This window comes from Aethalodelphis obliquidens, unplaced genomic scaffold (assembly GCF_003676395.1).
Source record: "Aethalodelphis obliquidens isolate GAN/ISIS:26980383/991018 unplaced genomic scaffold, ASM367639v1 scaffold10, whole genome shotgun sequence".
NCBI classification, from domain to species: Eukaryota; Metazoa; Chordata; class Mammalia; order Artiodactyla; family Delphinidae; genus Aethalodelphis; species Aethalodelphis obliquidens.
In genome coordinates this window covers 34,604,100-34,624,720 of record NW_020837954.1, presented here as the reverse complement: position 1 = coordinate 34,624,720, position 20,621 = coordinate 34,604,100, and the positions used below count along the sequence as shown (strand labels likewise).

The 20,621-nt window shown below is 37.9% G+C and overlaps 2 protein-coding genes across 11 annotated transcripts in view; one reads left to right on the top strand and one right to left on the bottom strand.

The window, feature by feature from the left end:
• The window catches only part of SLC38A6 (solute carrier family 38 member 6), a 73,085-nt gene extending 67,711 nt beyond the window's left edge, over positions 1-5,374 (bottom strand). For 3 of the 7 annotated variants that reach the window (XR_003433674.1, XM_027111429.1, XM_027111425.1), the window contains exons 1-3: positions 5,112-5,323; positions 3,869-3,999; positions 2,002-2,075 (exon numbers count right to left, since the gene is read on the bottom strand). Coding sequence is in view for 6 of the 7 variants with exons in the window: in XM_027111429.1 (XP_026967230.1) it covers positions 2,002-2,075; positions 3,869-3,999; positions 5,112-5,216 (310 nt within the window). In the remaining variant the exon portion in view is untranslated. Of the gene's footprint in view, positions 1-2,001; positions 2,076-3,868; positions 4,000-4,090; positions 4,114-4,815; positions 4,991-5,111 lie in introns of those variants that run through there. The other 4 variants (XM_027111424.1, XM_027111426.1, XM_027111427.1 and 1 more) reach the window with 4 other exon arrangements.
• TRMT5 (tRNA methyltransferase 5) lies at positions 5,350-19,312 on the top strand. 4 transcript variants are annotated; one of them, XM_027111420.1, is made up of 5 exons: positions 5,350-5,463; positions 6,679-7,334; positions 15,146-15,270; positions 18,232-18,886; positions 19,257-19,312. In XM_027111420.1, the coding sequence occupies exons 1-5, from the start codon at positions 5,459-5,461 to the stop codon at positions 19,307-19,309; spliced, it is 1,494 nt and encodes a 497-aa protein (XP_026967221.1). In that variant the 5' UTR covers positions 5,350-5,458; the 3' UTR covers positions 19,310-19,312. The 4 variants fall into 4 exon arrangements, with proteins under 4 accessions (XP_026967221.1, XP_026967222.1, XP_026967223.1 ...); XM_027111421.1 differs by having other exon boundaries at positions 5,423-5,524; XM_027111422.1 differs by having other exon boundaries at positions 5,461-5,570.
• The last annotated feature ends 1,309 nt before the right edge of the window (positions 19,313-20,621 follow it).

Genomic DNA, 20,621 nt, shown 5'->3' with positions numbered 1-20,621 from the left:
CAAAAATAAACAAATGCAACCTAAAGAAACTTAAACTTAAAAGCTTTTGCACAACAAAGGAAATCATAAACAAGACCAAAAGACAACCTTCAGAATGGGAGAAAATATTTGCAAATGAAGCAACTTACAAAGGATTAATCTCCAAAATTTACAAGCAGCTCATGCAGCTCAGTAACAAAAAAATAAACAACCCAATCCAAAAATGGGCAGAAGACCTAAACAGACATTTCTCCAAAGAAGATATACAGATTGCCAACAAACACATGAAAGAATGGTCAACATCATTAATCATTAGACAAATGCAAATCAAAACTACAATGAGATATCATCTCACACCTGTCAGAATGGCCATCATCAAAAAATCTAGAAACAATAAACGCTGGAGAGGCTGTGGAGAAAAGGGAACACTCTTGCACTGCTGTTGGGAATGTGAATTGGTACAGCCACTATGGAGAACAGTATGGAGGTTCCTTAAAAAACTGCAAGTAGAACTACCATATGACCCAGCAATCCCACTACTGGGCATATACCCTGAGAAAACTATAATTCAAAAAGTGTCATGTACCAAAATGTTCATTGCAGCTCTATTTACAATAGCCAGGAGATGGAAGCAACCTAAGTGTCCATCATTGGATGAATGGATAAAGAAGATGTGGCACATATATACAATGGAATATTACTCAGCCATAAAAAGAAACAAAATTGAGTTATTTGTAGTGAGGTGGATGGACCTACAGTCTGTCATACAGAGTGAAGTAAGTCAGAAAGAGAAAGACAAATACCATATGCTAACACATATATATGGAATCTAAGAAAGAAAAAAATGTCATGAAGAACCTAGGGGTAAGATGGGAATAAAGATACAGACCTACTAGAGAATGGACTTGAGGATATGGGGAGGGGGAAGGATAAGCTGTTACAAAGTGAGCGAGTGGCATGGACATATATACACTACCAAATGTAAAAGAGATAACTAGTGGGAAGCAGCTGCATAGCACAGGGGGATCAGCTCGGTGCTTTGTGACCACCTAGAGGGGTGGGATAGGGAGGGTCGGAGGGAGGGAGATGCAAGAGGGAAGAGATATGGGAACATATTTATATGTATAACTGATTCACTTTGTTATAAAGCAGAAACTAACACACCATTGTAAAGCAATTATACTCCAATACAGATGTTAAAAAAAGAAAAATAAAACACCATGACTGATGGACATAGAGTATTTGTTAATGCCAAAAGAAAAACCTTATGAAAGCAGTTCCGTAATTCATACACTTTTATTTATTGCAACTTAAAAGAACTTATTCAATAAATGACTGAACTGCATAATAAAGTTTCAAATGGAAAAAACTCATACACATATAAGGGGGGCAGAGATGGCAGTAGTAGATCTGGGAAGGTGTTCTCGAGGAGATGATCACCCTACGAGAAAGATGACCAGCATGAACACCTGTCTACTGCCCCATAACACAAGGTCTGGATCCTTTAAACACCTTTCAGGTGCTTCCCCTAATCTAACCCAGAAAACTATGTCACATGTTGTAGAGAAAGGCAGGGAAGAATGCTGGTTTCCTCCTCCCATTCTGTCCTTGGATATTCCCCTGTAGGATTGGGTCTACATATCCTGACCTTTTGAAATTTTCCATTTCAACCATCCTACCTAATAATAATGTATGTCCGCTGGAAATTTGAGATTTGAGACAGCCAATCCAATGTACATAGATATAATCACAATGGGCTACTTCATCAAATGAACCAGCATAGCGCTTCCCTGGTGGCACAGTGGTTGAGAGTCCGCCTGCCGATGCAGGGGACACGGGTTCATGCCCCGGTCCGCAAAGATCCCAAATGCCATGGAGCGGCTAGGCCGTGAACCATGGCCGCTGAGCCTGCGCGTCCGGAGCCTGTGCTCCGCAACGGGAGAGGCCACAACAGTGAGAGGCCCGCGTACCGCCAAAAAAAAAAAAAAAAAAAAAAAAGAATCAGCATAACATTTTACTCACCTGTCTGAATACACAAACTAAGCAGGAGATGAACTGAGTAAGAAGCCAGGAGAGCGACTATCAGCAGCAAGAAACTAAAATATAAAACAGCACATGGTCAAATCCCCCCAAATTTCTTTTTTATGGTATCTCATTAAAAAATCAATTTTTTTTTCACATTGAAATGCTCACAGGGACTGTCTTTAAGTAGTTGGATTATGGTCATTAAAGAAAGTAAGAAGATACTTTCTATATTTACCAAATTTTATTTAAACGAATATGTACCGCTTTTAAAACAAAACTCAGAAAAAAACCAAAGTTTATTTAAAACGACAGAAGAATTTCCTTCTTTAGTGCTCTTGTCTGCTGACTGCTGGTTTAGCCATTCAGTTATCTTGTAATACATCCCTTTTATAACTATTTTTCCTATTGTTAAGTCTAGAGAGAAGTTTCAGTTGTGAAATCTCATTGTCTTCTGTTTTCTTTCCTCTATCCCTCCCCTTCCAAAGATGTGTACCTCCCTATAATTTTGAATTAACACTGCATTTCCTAGCATCTATTAAACACACACTCACCAAACCAAACCAAAAAAATACAGTTAACACACTTCTAATGACACAATTTGAAAAATGTGCAGTGTAATAATTGGAGTCCTCTAGCCAAAAGTATGAAAAGAAACAGCATGAATAATCCCCTACTTATTCTCAGGAAGGTACTGGCAGGATAAACTTCTAGAGAGCTGTCCCCAGTGGAGTGCTCCCGAAGTTGAAGAAATTCTATCTTTGTAGTCCAGTTAATACTTGTTAATCAGTAGCAAAACTGAGAGATGAAAGTACACTTGTCAACTGATGTCAGAGACCTCACAAAGTAACAGTTTGGCATCACCAAATGGAAACTGTGATATGATTCAGCAAGCACCCATTCAGTGGTATACATCTGCGTTTAAGACGCTGGAGTATAAAATGTGATTTTTCAAAGGGAACTAAGAAATAAGTCCCATGATTATGTCTTGCCTAAGATGTCACACATAGCTTTGAAGTTTTAAAACTATGGAAGTCCATGAATACATGCCATAATAAAAGCAAGTTGGTTTGCTAATCAAGAATTTCAAAATAAAGGCAAAAATGAACCTAAATGAGACTGTGTATTTTATTTTTATTATTTTTTTGAGACTATGTATTTTAAATTTCCTAGAAAAATAGGTCTGCTTCTACTGACAAAACAAACTTGTTCATTCATTCTATTAAGCATGGTGCTAGATGCTAAGGATAAGGTCTAGTCCTAAAGGATTTCAGGGTTTAGTGGGGAAACTCACTTGCAAACAAATCATTATATTATAACAAAAGAATAAATATACAAAGTACTATGGAAGCACAGAAAAGACAGGAATGTCTTCTATCTTGGGCAAACTGGCATATGAGCTGAGTCTCAAAAGATGAGAAGGAATGAGCACAGAATACATGTCTAGCCTCAGAAAGTGAAACAAGACTACTTAAGTAGGAAGAGAGAAGGAGATGGAGAGAAATGAAAGAATCATGTGCTTTATTTACACTCACAAAATCGCTCTTTATAAGTAATCTGCATGGCTGATAAACTTTGATTTACTTTGGCCAACTTGACACAACAAACAAGCCACTTCTTAAGGTTATAAACAAGTGTGGATCAAGTTTCCATTTTTTTAAATTAGCCACACTTTGGATGAAAAATACAAATTATGTAGCATCCCTCCAAGCTACAGGCTAGCAACAATACAAGAGTAAGAGGAAAATGCTAAAACCCCAGAAATAACTAGAAATTGTATAATACCAGCTTCTGCTGCCTACCTCTTTGCTTCTCAGTGTACTATAAAAATGGAAAAAAAAATAAGTAAAATAAGAAAGAAACTCACCTAAATCCAAGGATACCAGTATGAGCCATAACATAAGCTAAGCCAAGGATACCACTTCCTATGATGGCATTCATCAAATTAAACACTGAGAAACCAAATGAAACACCTGGGGATCCCTGTCTGTGAAGTTCCTGTAAGCACACAAATTTAATAAAGTGTTTGAATGGTGAAGTTCAAATTTCCTTCAGAAATGACTGACACGTTATGGAGAAAGTCTCTTACAAACCACAGGCATCATGTAACATACTAGCTGCTCAACCAGCACTGGTTTCCTTTCCTTCCCTTCTCACCGCTCACTAGTGCAGCTCCAGGAACCTAGTTTCCTGGGAAAATCATTGCCACCTGCACAGAGACCCGGTAGGCTTCAGGAAGAGCCATGACTAACCAACCTTGTGACTGCAAAAGATGAAGATAGGGTAAGACGGGGTGGGGACAGAGAGCAGGCAGATGGCCTCAAGCTCACATGATTACTGAATCCCTGAGTCAGCTTGGAGCTGCTGCAGACAACTGTTGCTCCCCAATTAGTAGGACTGCAAAACTAATCTCTATTTATACACTCAATGAATTAAGTCTGCCCAACTGGAAGGATGGTCAGGAATGCCATGCAATGACGATATAATAAATAGAAGCAATTCACATTGCTCTGGCGAGGATACACCCCAGAAAACACTCTCCCCTAAAAGAGCATTCGGGAACAAAGTCCTAGAAACTGTTATTGCCCTGGGACTTGAGTTAAAGAGCCGAAGTGCCCACTGCACAGGCTTTAGGGCCAGGGAAGTGCTACATACTTATTACCAGGCCACCTCCGCTCCTTCACGGTTAAGGATCTTTGTATTAAGATGTTTACAGGTCCCCAATGACTAAGCCGAGAAAAGAAAAATCTTGTGACTCTTGCAAAAAGCTCACAAGACTAGTGGAGGAAACGAGAAGCCGACAAAGATACTAACAAACAGCAGTGAGTTACATAACCGCGGGGCTGCTCCTCTGTGGGGTCCCCAGCCTCCACCCGCTGCTGCACCTCTTCCACCTGAGCCTGCACCTTTACTTCAGCTTCTCTTTCCAGGACACCTTAGGCTCCTATCACATTCATGAACTCCGCCAGATCTCCTCGGAATCTCGGCTGCTGCCTTTGGGCCCCAAGCCCTCAGCTTCTCCCCTCTCCCCTTGCCATCCCCTTTCTTCTCCGGGTTTTATTTGGCAGGCACTTCAGAGAAGTGCCGGGAAGCGTGTGGAGCGAACTTACGTTGCTAAGCAACGGGCTCAACTCTTCCGCCTCCGCCTCTTCAGGCTGCCTGGCAGAGACAAACCAGCCGGGCTCAGCGTCCACGATCCCCCAGGGCGCCTCCATGCTGCTCACTGGCCGACTACCCAGTCCATCTACAAGCTACTACCCCAGCCCTCCCGTCGGGTAGTCGCGCCAAAGGCGGAGCTATGGTCCCAGCCCTTCCGGGTTCCCGTACCTCACCAGGGCCGGGAAGAAAGGAGGAATCGACGTGATCTGATGACGCTCGCCCCTCGGCGGCGAACATTGATGGTGTCATCGAGGGCCCGCCCACTCGCCGGCGACCCATTTCCGAGCTGCACCAGAGCATGAGGTGAGGGTCTGGTCTTGGAGCCAGCTGCTGGGCGACGCAGAGAAATGAGATGGTGACGTTGGTGAGATGGCGGCCGCGGTGCCCTTGATAGTTCGAAGAGGCTGAGGGTATGGTGGCGGTACGGGTCCGCTCGGGGCTGCTCTCCGCCTCGCGCTCTCTGGGCGCGGAAACGTCACGAGGTCACCCACCATCTGGTGTGGAGCCTAGGTCTGAGTACGGCGGAGTGAGGAGTGTTTCATCTTTTCAAAACCTTTCCGATAGAGCCTTTAGCCACATTTTACATGTGGAAAGACGAGACTCACAATAAGTAATTTACCCAAGATCACACATCTGGTTAACTTCTAGACCCAGTTTGAACCCTGACTGTGAACTTTGACAATTGCTTTACAGGGTTCCCGGGCAGGGCCCTTTCTTCTGACAATTACTTCTTCGGTATTCCAGAAGGCAAAATTAATAACTGATACTGCTACTGGGATGTGCATATAACACTTAGGAAAGTTCTCGTCCTCAAAATACTGAACTGCTACTGGGATGTGCATATAACACTTAGCAAAGTTCTCGTCCTCAAAATACTGAAACCTCTAGTTATAGGCAGGACTTGTGGCAGTAAAACATCGAAGACATTGAGATAGATTAAGAGCGCAGGCGCTGGATTTTAATCCTCGCTCAGCCACTTACCAGCAACGAGACTTCGGGTCAATTTACCTACTTCTGAGCTTTAGTTTACTCGTATACAAGATGAGAATGTGATACCACACACCTCCCAAGATTGACAATGTGCATAAAGCATTTAGTACAACATCTGACCCATTAAGCATCCATAAGAATATCCTTTTAAAAATTGACATTGGGAAAATCGTAAATATAGTGACCACTTCGTTTAGAGATGATGCTTTAACTTAAACTTCAGCCTTCTAATTCCAAACATATTCTGTAGAAAATTGTGGGTGGGGAGGTTTATTGACTATAGGGAGGGTGATGGATCACTAAGCCCTAGTCCTGGCAGCAGGTGGATTGAAGGTTCAAATCTTCCAGTCATCCTGTCCTAGAAAAGATAGTATACTTCTCACATACCACTAAAAGTTTTAATTATCAGCATTTAGCAGGCTATTTAAAACAGTAGTGAATTTAAATTTTTATCCTCAAGACCTATTGTGAACATGCTAAGTTAGTTTGTAACTTTATGGTATTTCTTTTAATTAATACTTTTTTTAGGATCTTATGGAGGCCATTTGGATTCTCAAGAAGAATTCTCAAAGTGGAAAGCTGTAGAATAACTGAAGCAGAATCATTGAGTCCACTAGCTTGGGCATCACTGATACAGAAGCTTAGCAGAACACCTGGTATTTTCTTGTTGGCTCAAAGAAAAATATTCTCAACCATGCCTGAAATAGAAACGAATCAGAGGGACTCTGAATTGTTTTCACCCCCCTCTGAAGTTCGAGGAATGACAGAACTTGATAGAACAGCTTTTAAAAAGACAATCATCATCCCGGTGCTTAAAGTGAGGAAAGAAATAGTCAATAAATTGATGCGATCCCTTAAAAGGGCAGCACTGCAGCGCCCAGGCATAAAACGTGTGATTGAAGATCCAGAAGATGAAGAAAGTAGACTAATTATGTTGGATCCCTATAAAATGTTTACTGATGATTCCTTTGAGAAGGGAGAACTCAGTATTTTAAAGCAGCTGAATGTCAGTCCACAGATATCTAAATATAACTTGGAACTAACTTATGAAAACTTTAAGTCAGAAGAAATCTTGAAAGCTGTGCTTCCTGAAGGTCAAGATGTGACTTCAGGGTTTAGCAGAGTTGGACATATTGCCCACCTGAACCTTCGAGATCATCAACTGCCTTACAAGCATTTAATTGGTAGGTGTGTCTTAGTAATCTTCACATATTAGAAAGCAATTAGCAAGTTCTAATTTTTGTTAAAAAAATTTTTTTTAATGCCAAATTACAGAATCAGGACATTTTATCATTTTAATTTTAAGCTGGATCTTAAGGTACATATTCTTTCTTTTGGGGGCCATATTGGAATACTCTTCCCAGAGTCATAGCAATCTCTAAATATCAATTCAAGCTTTTGTGTATACAATACGTAAGCATAAACTTGAATCACTTGCTTCTGTAGAACTCTTTGGCAGTTTATTATTTTGGTATACAGGACTTGTTAGTCCTTCAGGACTATGTTGAATGCTAGGTTTCATGAGTGTTTCATAGGCAGAAGGGCAAGACACTGTTTAGTCATGCTTTCATTGATTCAGTTAACTGAGCCTCTTCTGTATGTCAGGCACCATACTTTTTTAGTGTTCCTAGCCTTTTAGAAACACTGCTGTGTATCTCTTACCTCTGTAGCCCAAAGTTGAAGCGTGGGTCTTTTATGCTTTGGGATAAGAAAGAACTAGAAGACTAATCAAAATTGCACTTGTTCTTATATAAATATTTAATGTCCATGCATTCTCCAGATTAATTTTTTTTAATGTAGAGTAATTGTCGGAACTTCTGAGAATGATTTTCAGCTTTAAAATGTAGTGCTCAGTGTTTTGCATGGGTAGGATTTCAGAGCTATGCTATTATGCATTTCCTTTGTTTTTATTGATGAAAGGAGCTGATAATGCATAGTGATAACATAATAAATACTTAAGCAGATCCTTATAATTATGACCAGGTGCAAATGTCAAGTATAGGCTTTCCTATGAGTCATTGCCTATCCTAACTCAACATTCCTTTTAGCACTCTTATTTTATAAACTCTCTTTCAAAAAGGGGCACTCATAGATTAAAAATGAAATATTTTCATACAGTGGTAATTCTAAAGCTATTACTATAGACCTTCAGAATTTTTTTTTATTTCATTCATTTCAAACTAACTTCTGTACCTTAAAAATTGAGTTCTGATACCTGAAGCAGAACAAGATAAGAACAACTATTGACAAGAGTTTATTGACATTATCATATTCAAAATCAGGTATTTAACTATCAGAGAGAAATTGGACAAATTCTGGTTGTATTTAAGCATATTTGTATTATGGAGTACTTTATACTAACTTACAGATCAAGTTATCTTTCCTTATACAATGAGATAGTGTACAGATTCTTTTTTTTTAATTTAATTTTATTTTTTTATATAGCAGGTTCTTAGTCATCCATTTTATACACATCAGTGTATACATGTCAATCCCAATCTCCCAATTGATACCACCACCACCACCACCCCCTGCCGCTTTCCCCCCTTGGTGTCCATACGTTTGTTCTCTACATCTGTGTCTCACTTTCTGCCCTGCAAAACGGTTCATCTGTACCATTTTTCTAGGTTCCACATATATGCATTAATATACGATATTTGTTTTTCTTTTTCTGACTTACTTCACTATGTATGACAGTCTCTAGGTCCGTCGACGTCTCTACAATGACCCAATTTTGTTCTTTTTTATGACTGAGTAATATTCCATTGTATATATGTACCACACCTTCTTTATCCATTTGTCTGTCGATGGGCATATAGGTTGCTTCCATGACCTGGCTACTGTAAATAGTGCTGCAATGAACATTGGGGTGCATGTGTCTTTTTGAATTGTGGTTTTCTCTGGGTATATGCCCAGTAGTGGGATTGCTGGGTCATATGGTAATTCTATTTTCAGTTTTATAAGGAACCTCCATACTGTTCTCCATAGTGGCTGTATCAATTTACATTCCCACCAACAGTGCAAGAGGGTTCCCTTTTCTCCACATCCTCTGCAGCATTTGTTGTTTGTAGATTTTCTGATGATGCCCATTCTAACTGGTGTGAGGTGATAACCTCATTGTACTTTTGATTTGCATTTCTCTAATAATTAGTGATGTTGAGCAGCTATTCATGTGCTTCTTGGCCGTCTGTATGTCTTCTTTGGAGAAATGTCTATTTAGGTCTTCTGCCCATTTTTGGATTGGGTTGTTTGTTTTTTTAATATTGAGCTGCATGAGCTGTTTATATATTTTGGAGATTAATCCTTTGTCTGTTGATTCGTTTGCAAATATTTTCTCCCGTTCTGAGGGTTGTCTTTTCGTCTCGCTTATGGTTTCCTTTGCTGTGCAAAAGCTTTTAACTTTCATTAGGTCCCATTTGTTTATTTCTGTTTTTATTTCCATTACTCTAAGAGATGGATCAAAAAAGATCTTGCTGTGATTTATGTCAAAGAGTGTTCTTCCTATGTTTTCCTCTAAGAGTTTTATAGTGTCCAGTCTTACATTTAGGTCTCTAATCCATTTTGAGTTTATTTTTGTGTATGGTGTTAGGGAGTGTTCTAATTTCAATCTTCTACATGTAGCTGTCCAGTTTTCCCAGCACCACTTATTGAAGAGACTGTCTTTTCTCCATTGTATATCCTTGCCTCTCTTGTCATAGATTAGTCGACCATCGGTGCACGGGTTTATCTCTGGGCTTTCTATCTTGTTCCATTGATCTATATTTCTGTTTTTGTGCCAGTACCATATTGTCTTGATTACTGTAGCTTTGTAGTATAGTCTGAAGTCAGGGAGTCTGATTCCTCCAGCTCCTCTTTTTTCCCTCAAGACTGCTTTGGCTATTTGGGGTCTTTTCTGTCTCCATACAAATTTTAAGATTTTTTGTTCTAGTTCTGTAAAAAATGCCATTGGTAATTTGATAGGGATTGCATTGAACCTGTAGATTGCTTTGGGTAGTATAGTCATTTTCACAATATTGATTCTTCCAATCCAAGAACATGGTATATCTCTCCATCTGTTGGTATCATCTTTAATTTCTTTCATCAGTGTCTTATAGTTTTCTACATACAGGTCTTTTGTCTCCCTAGGTAGGTTTATTCCCAAGTATTTTATTATTTTTGTTGCAGTGGTAAATGGGAGTGTTTTCTTAATTTCTCTTTCAGATTTTTCATCATTAGTATATAGGAATGCAAGAGATTTCTGTGCATTAATTTTGTATCCTGCAACTTTACCAAATTCATTGATTAGCTCTAGTAGTTTTCTGGTGGCATCTTTAGGATTCTCTGTGTATAGTATCATGTCATCTGCAAACAATGACAGTTTTACTTCTTCTTTTCCAATTTGTATTCCTTTTATTTCTTTTTCTCCTCTGATTGCTGTGGCTAGGACTTCCAAAACTATGTTGAATAATAGTGGTGAGAGTGGACATCCTTGTCTTGTTCCTGATCTCAGAGGAAATGCTGTCAGTTTTTCACCGTTGAGAATGACGTTTGCTGTGGGTTTGTCATATATGGCCTTTATTATGTTGAGGTAGGTTCCCTATATGCCCACTTTCTGAAGAGTTTATCATAAATGGGTGTTGAATTTTGTCAAAAGGTTTTCCTGCATCTATTGAGATGATCATATGGTTTTTATTCTTCAATTTGTTAATGTAGTGTATCACACTGATTGATTTGCGTATATTGAAGAATCCTTGCATCCCTGGGATAAATCCCACTTGATTGTGGTGTATGATCCTTTTAATGTGTTGTTGGATTCTGTTTGCTCGTATTTTGTTGAGGATTTTTGCATCTATATTCATCAGTGATGTTGGTCTGTAATTTTCTTTTTTTGTAGTATCTTTGTCTGGTTTTATTATCAGGGTGGTGGTGGCCTCATAGAATGAGTTTGGGAGTGTTCCTTCCTCTGTAATTTTTTGGAAGAGTTTGAGAAGGATGGGTGTTAGCTGTTCTCTAAATGTTTGATAGAATTCACCTGCGAAGCCATCTGGTCCTGGACTTTTGTTTGTTGGAAGATTTTTAATCACAGTTTCAATTTCATTACTTGTGATTGGTCTGTTCATATTTTCTAATTCTTCCTGGTTCAGTCTTGGAAGGTTATACCTTTCTAAGAATTTGTCCATTTCTTTGAGGTTGTCCATTTTATTGGCTAGAGTTGCTTGTAGTAGTCTCTTAGGATGCTTTGTATTTCTACAGTGTCTGTTGTAACTTCTCCTTTTTCATTTCTAATTTTACTGATTTGAGTCCTCTCCCTCTTTTTCTTGATGAGTCTGGCTAATGGTTTATCAATTTTGTTTATCTTCTCAAAGGATCAGCTTTTAGTTTTATTCATCTTTGCCATTGTTTTCTTTGTTTCTATTTCATTTATTTCTACTCTGATCTTTATTATTTCTTTCCTTCTGCTAACTTTGGGTTTTGTTTGTTCTTTCTCTAGTTCCTTTAGGTGTAAGGTTAGATTGTTTATTTGAGATTTTTCTAATTTCTTGAAGTAGGCTTGTATAGCTATAAAGTTCCCTCTTAGAACTGCTTTTGCTGCATCCCATATGTTTTGGATCATCGTGTTTTCATTGTCATTTGTCTCTAGTTATTTTTTTATTTCCTCTTTGATTTCTTCAGTGATCTCTTGGTTATTTCGTAACGTATTGTTTAGCCTCCATGTGTTTGTGTTTTTTACGTTTTTTCCCTGTAATTCATTTCTAATCTCATAGCGTTGTGGTCAGAAAAGATACTTGATATGATTTAAATTTTCTTAAATTTACTAAGGCTTCATTTGTGAACCAAGATGTGATCTATCCTGGAGAATGTTCCGTGTGCACTTGAGAAGAAAGTGTAATGTGCTGTTTTTGGATGGAATGTCCTATAAATATCGATTAAATCTATGTGGTCTATTGTGTCATTAAAGCTTATGTTTCCTTATTAATTTTCTGTTTGGAAGATCTGTCCATTGGTGTAGGTGAGGTGTTAAAGTCTCCCACTATTGTTTTGTTACTGTCGATTTCCTGTTTTATAACTGTTAGCAGTTGCCTTATGTATTGAGGTGCTCCTATGTTGGGTGCATATATATTTATAATTATTATATTTTCTTCTTGGATTGATCCCTTGATCATTATGTAGAGTCCTTCCTTGTCTCTTGTAACATTCTTTATTTTAAAGTCTATTATATGTGATATGAGTATTGCTACTCCAGCTTTCTTTTGATTTCCATTTGCATGGAATATCTTTTTCCATCCTTTCACTTTCAGTCTGTATGTTTCCCTAGGTCTGAAGTGGGTCTCTTTTAGATAGCATATATATGAGCCTTTTTTTTGTATCCATTTAGCAAGCCTGTGTGTTTTGTTTGGAGCATTTAATCCATTCAGCTTTAAGGTAATTATCGATATGTATGTTCCTATGACCATTTTCTTAATTGTTTTGGGTTTTTGCAGGTCCTTTTCTTCTCTTGTGTTTCCCACTTAGAGAAGTTCCTTTAGCATTTGTTGTAGAGCTGGTCTGGTGGTGCTGAATTCTCTTAGCTTTTGCTTGTCTGTAAAGCTTTTGATTTCTCCATCGAATCTGAATGAGATCCTTGCCGGGTTGAGTAATCTTGGTTGTAGGTTCTTCCCTTTCGTCACTTTAAGTATATCATGCCACTCCCTTCTGGCTTGTAGAGTTTCTGCTGAGAAATCAGCTGTTAACCTTATGGGAGTTCCCTTGTATGTTATTTGTCATTTTTCCCTTGCTGCTCTCAATAATTTTTGTCTTTAATTTTTGCCAATTTGATTACTATGTGTCTCGGCGTGTTTCTCCTTGAGTTTATCCTGTATGGGACTCTCTGCACTTCCTGGACTTGGGTGGCTATTTCCTTTCCCATGTTAGGGAAGTTTTCAACTATAATCTCTTCAAATATTTTCTCAGGGCCTTTCTCTCTCTCTTCTCCTTCTGGGACCCCTATAATGCAAATGTTGTTGCGTTTAATGTTGTCCCAGAGGTCTCTTAGGCTGTCTTCATTTCTTTTCATTCTTTTTTCTTTATTCTATTCCACAGCAGTGAATTCCACCATTCTGTCTTCCAGGTGACTTATCCATTCTTGTGCCTCATTTATTCTGCTATTGATTCCTTCTAGTGTAGTTTTCGTTTCAGTTATTGTATTGTTTATCTCTGTTTGTTTGTTCTTTAATTCATCTAGGTCTTTGTTAAACATGTCTTGCTTCTTTTCGATCTTTGCCTCCATTCTTTTTCCGAGGTCCTGGATCATCTTCACTATCATTATTCTGAATTCTTTTTCTGGAAGGTTGCCTATCTCCACTTCATTTGGTGGTTTTTTTGGGGTCTTATCTTGTTCCTTCATCTGGTACATAGCCCTCTGCCTTTTTATCTTGTCTATGTTTCTGTGAATGTGGTTTTTGTTCCACAGGCTGCAGGATTGTAGTTCTTCTTGCTTCTGTTGTCTGTCCTCTGGTGGATGAGGCTATATAAGAGGCTTGTGCAAGTTTCCTGATGGGCGGGACTTGTCGTGGGTAGAGCTGGCTGTTGCTCTGGTGGGCAGAGCTCAGTAAAACTTTAATCCACTTGACTGCTGATGGGTGGGGCTGGTTTCCCTCCCTGTTGGTTGTGTGGCCTGAGGTGACCCAACACTGGAGCCTACCTGGGCTCTTTGGTGGGGCTAATGGCATACTTTGGGAGGGCTCATGCCAAGGAGTACTTCCGAGAACTTCTGCTGCCAGTGTCCTTGTCCCCACTGTGAGCCACAGCCCTCCCCCCTGCCTCTGCAGGAGACCCTCCAACACTAGTTGGTAGGTCTGGTTCAGTCTCCTATGGGGTCACTGCTCCTTCCCCTGGGTCCCGATGCACACACTGCTTTGTGTGTGCCCTCCAAGAGTGGAGTCTCTCTTTCTCCCAGTCCTGTCGAAGTCCTGCAATGAAATCCCACTAGCCTTCAAAGTCTGATTCTCTAGGAATTCCTCCTCCTGTTGCCAGACGCCCAGGTGCGGAAGCCTGCCGTGGGGCTCAGAACCTTCACTCCAGTGGTTGGACTTCTGTGGTATAAGTGTTCTCTAGTTTGTGAGTCACCCACCCAGGAGTTATGGCATTTGATTTTATTGTGATTGCACCCCTGCTACCATCTCGTTGTGGCTTCTCCTTTGTCTTTGGATGTGGGGTATCATTTTTGGTGAGTTCTAGTGTCTTTCTGTCGATGATTGTTCAGCAGTTATTTGTGATTCCGGTGTTCTCACAAGAGGGAGTGAGAGCACGTCCTTCTATTCTGCCATCTTGAACCAATCAGTGTATAGATTCTTATAAATTTTTAAAGTGCTGACAAAAATGTACACTTTGATTATAGGGCATCAGTATACCATTGCTGGTGTACTTTATCCTTGTAGCTTTTTCTGCTCTGGCAAATATTTGACATAAAGAACAATTTAAGTAAATGGACATTTTATTTAGATAAAACTCTAAAGAATCTATGTTTCTTTTATTTGAAAACATTATTTTGCTGGTATGTGTTTCCAAAGTGGAAGTATCTGTTTCAAATACACAATCAAGCAAACATTTGGTTTGAGGCCAATGAGGACAGGCTGGTGTTTTCTGGGACCATTTGTTCCCAAAGTCCTTACATCTCTTCCTTCTGTTTTTTAACCAGTTCCCTATGGTCTACCTGTTTGCTTACTGCTGTATTGATACATTTGAGAAGACTAAGTAAAAGACACAGAAAAATATTAGGTAGAACAAAACTCCTCAAAAATTTTTTTTTTATAAATGTACCCACACATTTTTTGTGTGTGTTTGCATTGGCGGCTGTCAGACATTAACTTTAGTAATCTGTTGAATTTTTAGAATTGCATGCCTCTTTACACATACTAGATGCAGGTTTTGTCTATAAACCAAAAGAAAATATAGTTCACATCAATTTCATACTTGCAGCTTTAGCTTTTATTTTGCAACCAAAAGGCAATATTTATTATGAATTCTCTGCTTTTAGGCCAAGTTATGATTGACAAAAATCCAGGAATCACCTCAGTGGTAAATAAAATTAATAACATTGATAATACCTACCGAAATTTCCAAATGGAAGTGCTATCTGGAGAGGAGAATATGATGACCAAGGTATGGAGTATTTTATTGTCTCCTAATATAGTGTATATCAAGATTAATGTTTGAAATCAGAATAGATAACAAAGATTAAGAATATATAATAAATACCCAGTATTGATGAATATGTGAGAATGTGAGCATTTACATATACTATTGATGGGAGTGCAAATTTGATACAGTCTGGAAGAGTATATGGTAATATATTGCAGTTTTGAATAGATACATCCTTTGACCTAGCATTCCATTTATAGGAAGTTATCTCAAGGATATAATTGGACAAAACTGTAATGATGTACGTACTAGGTTCTGCATCTTTTTTTTTTTTTCCTTTTTTGGTTGCGCCGCGTGGCATGTGGGATCTTAGTTCCCCGACCAGGGATCAAACCCCCACCCCCTGTAGTGGAAGCACGGAGTGTTAACCACTGGACCGCCAGGGAAGTCCCTGCATCATTTTTATAATAATAAATAAAACAAACAAAGAAATGGAAACAACCTAAATGTCATCAGTAGATAATTGATTACATTTTGGTATAACAATACAATGGAATACTCCATCATTAAAGATTATTTATATTTAGCTCCATACGTAAAATAAATTGTCCACTGACACGTTAAGTGACAAAAAATAAGTTGTAGAATAGTATATATAACATAGTTACATTTTAACTATGATAATTTTAAGTATGTAAATATGCATATACACCAGAACATTAACAGTGAGCATATTTTTATTTGGTATAGTTACTGGTGACCTTTGTTATCGTCTGTATACTTTTCTACTGAACACATATTTCTTTTATAAGAAAAACAAAACAAATCTATTTCAAAGAAAAAATAATTTAAAATATGTAGGAACAGATTCCTGGTATAAACCACTTTCTTATTTTCCACCCCCCAAATCCTCTGGAGTGTTGGATATAATAAACCTTTTTTAGCCCCTTAGATAATTACATGTTAACATTATGTGAAATTTTGTACCCAAGCTAAGAAATAGGTTAAACTCTCTCCATAATTTTAATAACAAAAGCCATTCTTAAAGTGTTAGTCATATCTTTCAAACAGGACTTTATAAAACTCAGGAGAGAACTTATGCAAAATAATTTTAAGATTCTGGGCCAATATTTCTCCAGAATTTAATAGTGTCAGGATATTAAAATACCATTTACTACACACTTATTTTAGGTCCTGAGCTAAATGCTTTAAATATAACAAATCCTAAGAGACCCACAAGATAATGGTTGTTGTTATTCATATTCTCTTTATGCAGATGAAATAACTAGGAATGACTGAGTGTTTCGAGCAAGCCTTCTGACTCGAGTCCCTGCATGGTCTTTCCTTGTATACCAAACCTCCACTGCCTACTACTTGTGTGTAATGTATGAGGTCTGTTATGGCAAGCAAGATTTGAATATGAATCCTTTGGTAATAACAGTGCTTACCTCAGCCGACATGAAGACCTACTAAACTTTAGGCATACCCTGATTGAACATTGTGCATGTTCTTTTCTTGGTACTGACCCTTAGGGTAACAGATAGTATCATTCTTCTCAGAAAGAACATCTAAAAGTTCTGAGAAACTTCCGTAATTTTATAAATGCCTTGTGATTGATTTCCTAAGTCAACTAAAGCTTGTTCTTAAGGACATACTTTATACCTAATATTTATACTGTCAAATAAACGTAAAAACTCAGTATTTCTTTGCTCCAAACAGAATCACATTTAAGTTTAACTTTAGGAGCTCATGCAACATTTAAGTAGTATGTGTGTATATTGTGAGGTAAAAAGATTCCTAAAGTGAATCTGCTGAAAGTCATGCTTAACTAAGGGAGCGAGATATCAAAGACAGCATGATAAAACCAGAGGGATACTTAGAATCTAATTTTTTAAGCTAGAACTGTGATTCACACTAAAGAGCTTAAAAGGGGAGTAGAAAGGAGATTTCGGAAAAAGCATCCCAAGACATATTTAAGCGTTCCAAGTTATATACCTAGAAAGACTTTTAGTTGGCAGAATCATAAAGAAACATTTCCAATACTGGAACCTTAATAATATGGCCAGAGCATCTGATGTGGTCAGGAAGAAAAAAATATGTACAAATTTGGAATTAAGGTCCATGAAGAGAGAATACAGAAGATATCTCTATCATATTTATAGAACTTAAGAACTTTCTGGCCTTTGATTCTTCATCTATTAAAATAAGGGGCTTAAGATGATGGGTGAGGTCACATTCTACAACTATAGTTTTGTTTTCTATTTTCTATCATGTTTATGATAATCCCCAAAGAAATGCTGCAAAGTCTTAATTTTGTTCAAGACTTTGCTTCACTGTATGTATTTAGTTTATCCATGAAAACTCAGATTTGGGAAAGGAGAAAGTAGGGGAATAATTTGTTCTATACACTGGCTCTATTTATAGACATGAAACCTGCAAAGTCCAAGTAACTGTCTGAAAACACAGCAAAATACCTCCAAATTCAATGACACATGACACATCTATCATGACTCCCCCTGACAAACTGAAAACTAAGGAGGGAAGCTTGCTTGCTGTGTGGAAGTGCTGTCTGCAACTTAGCTACCCACCATGAAGATATGTGTAGTGTGTTGTTTCAAAGTATAGGGTTTTTTTTCTGTCAGGTGACAGGAGAGAGTATAATTAAGCCAGTCAATTGGCCTATCTGAAAAATTCCTAGTGTGATTGGAGAACCACTTTATAGCCCTTTAGGATGAGATGGAGAACCACTTGGCTTTGAAGAGAGAACTTTTCTCATGAAAACTTCTAATGCAAGATATTAAGTGGCCTCAAGTATAGCATAAACACCAGAATTCTAATTAAAATGCCTTTAAATGCACTGCTTTTTTTGCTCTTAATAATACTAAATTTAAATGTGTGTATGTCTGTGAGTGCATCCATCCAATATCAGTGACTAGAACTTAAGACTAAGCAGTTTAACCAAAAGCATAATACCTTTTTCAGGTTCGAGAGAACAACTACACTTATGAATTTGATTTTTCAAAAGTCTATTGGAATCCTCGTCTCTCCACAGAACACAGCCGTATCACAGAACTTCTCAAACCTGGGGATGTCCTATTTGATGTTTTTGCTGGGGTTGGGCCCTTTGCCATTCCAGCAGCAAAGAAAAACTGCACTGTATTTGCTAATGATCTCAATCCTGAATCCCATAAATGGTTACTACACAATTGTAAATTAAATAAAGTGGACCAAAAGGTGAAAGTCTTTAACTTGGATGGGAAAGACTTCCTCCAAGGACCAGTCAGAGAAGAATTAATGCAGCAGCTGGGACCACTGTCAAAAGAAAGAAAACACTCTGTGCACATTGTCATGAACTTGCCAGCAAAGGCTATTGAGTTTCTCAGTGCTTTCAAATCACTCTTAGATGGACAGCCATGCGGCAGTGAGCTTTTTCCCATTGTGCACTGTTACAGCTTTTCCAAAGATGCTAATCCTGCTAAGGATGTTCAGCAACGAGCTGGAACTGTGTTAGGCATCTCCTTGGAGGCATGCAGTTCAGTTCACCTAGTAAGAAATGTGGCCCCTAACAAGGAAATGTTATGCATCACTTTTCGGATTCCTGCTGCTATACTTTACAAGAACCAGACCCTAAATGGAGGTGAGCAATTTCTGGGAAATTAAATGTAAGCTGTAATACTTTTCATATAACTTTCTGGGGCTACATATATATTTTATATTATTTTTTAAACTTGGAAATAGGTTAAACTCATTCTAGTTAGGTATTTCAGTTCAAGACCCCTTGCCATTCAATTGTGACTACTTTCTCACAATTTTACAAATTTTAGTATGATTTACTGTTCAGTCTAGAAGTCTACTTCACTAAAATAATAAATCCACAGGAATGTTACTATTTCATGTGTAAGTTAATTAGATTAAAAATCTTTAAAATGCCTGTATTATTTGCTTTTTAAAAGTATTTTCAAATGTTAAGTAGCTTACCTAATATAGGTTTTCTGGATTTGTTACAGACAATCATGAAGATCCACCTATTAAACGCCAGAGGACGGATAAAGACTCTTAGGAAGAAAAAACACAAATTGCTTCAGTCACTTAATTGGAAATATTTTCTCCAGCTCCCCACTAGACCTTTATGTAGTGAAATATCATTTGTATGATTTCTATATTTTAGCATTCAGTTACTTTAGTATTGAACCCTTATATTTTGCCCTAGCTGTCTTATAAATTGGGGATTATCAAATTAAAATTTAAATAAGTCTACTAAATAATTTTTATGTTATAATTATAATTTTATCATCAAATATATCTAATATTTTATTAGATAAATATATTTAAATATTATTGTCTTTCTCTTGGGAAAATAGTTTTTGAAGGTAGGATAATTGCGTGCTAACTAGGAAAGAACTAATCATTTTACAGTTATCCTTAGTTGAAGAGTGTAGCTAAGTTTTATATAAGTACTCCTACACTATTACTATAAAAGTACTAACAAATGAGATTATTTAGATCAGAGATAGGCAGACTCTGTCCAGCAGGCCAAATCTGGTCCACCACCTGTTGTTGTATGGCAAGTGACCCGAGAATGGTTCTTACATTTTTAAATGGTTGAAAAAGAATCAAAAGAATAATATTTTGTGACATGAAAATTATATGAAATTTGAATTTCAGTGTCCATAAATAAAGTTTTATTAGAACACACCATACTCATTTGTTTACATACTGGCTATGGCTGCCCTCATGGTATAACAGCAGAGTTGAGTAGTTGCAACACAGATGGGATATGATTCTCATCACTTCATACTGCTGCTCAGCACACTACAAATCACAGTTACACAGTTACAACTCAACAACATTTTGAGTGCCATGTGTATTGCCAAGCTATAACATTTTATTTTACGATTATCAGTATGTATCCCTCATTCCAAAATAAGAAAAGTGGCCATTCATGCTGTGCTTTTAAGGCACAGTAGAGTGTGAATTTTTTTGACATTGAATTAGGTGACAAAGCATCCATACCTGAGCTAAAGTACAATATACTTTGACATTTCTCAGAGAAGTACTCATCACAGTATTTCCAACTCACAGGCAAGCAACTGTCAGAAAAATTAGGTATTTAAACTGGAAATTCATGGCAGAATTTCTTCACAAAATGAAAGTGAGGCTACAACCAAAGTAAGTCTCCAAGTGACTCTTTTGTTAAGCCAAGCAAGGAAAACCATCTACTGTCGGTGAGTTAATTGTGTTTGAAAGCAGCAGTCTAAGAAATGTGTCTGGAGAAAGCAAACTTGTCTAGGACTGTTGGCCTTTTGGCAAGGACAGTTGCTCAGGGTTGAGAACATTTGGAGCACCGTCAGCAGTCAAAAAGGTAGTGAGTC

What these genes read in the sequence shown, in the direction of transcription:
- TRMT5 (XM_027111420.1), top strand. An exon ending in AGGAGAATATGATGACCAAG is followed by an intron (nt 15,271 to 18,231) that starts GTATGGAGTATT and finishes TACCTTTTTCAG; the next exon opens with GTTCGAGAGAACAACTACAC. An exon ending in GAACCAGACCCTAAATGGAG is followed by an intron (nt 18,887 to 19,256) that starts GTGAGCAATTTC and finishes GATTTGTTACAG; the next exon opens with ACAATCATGAAGATCCACCT.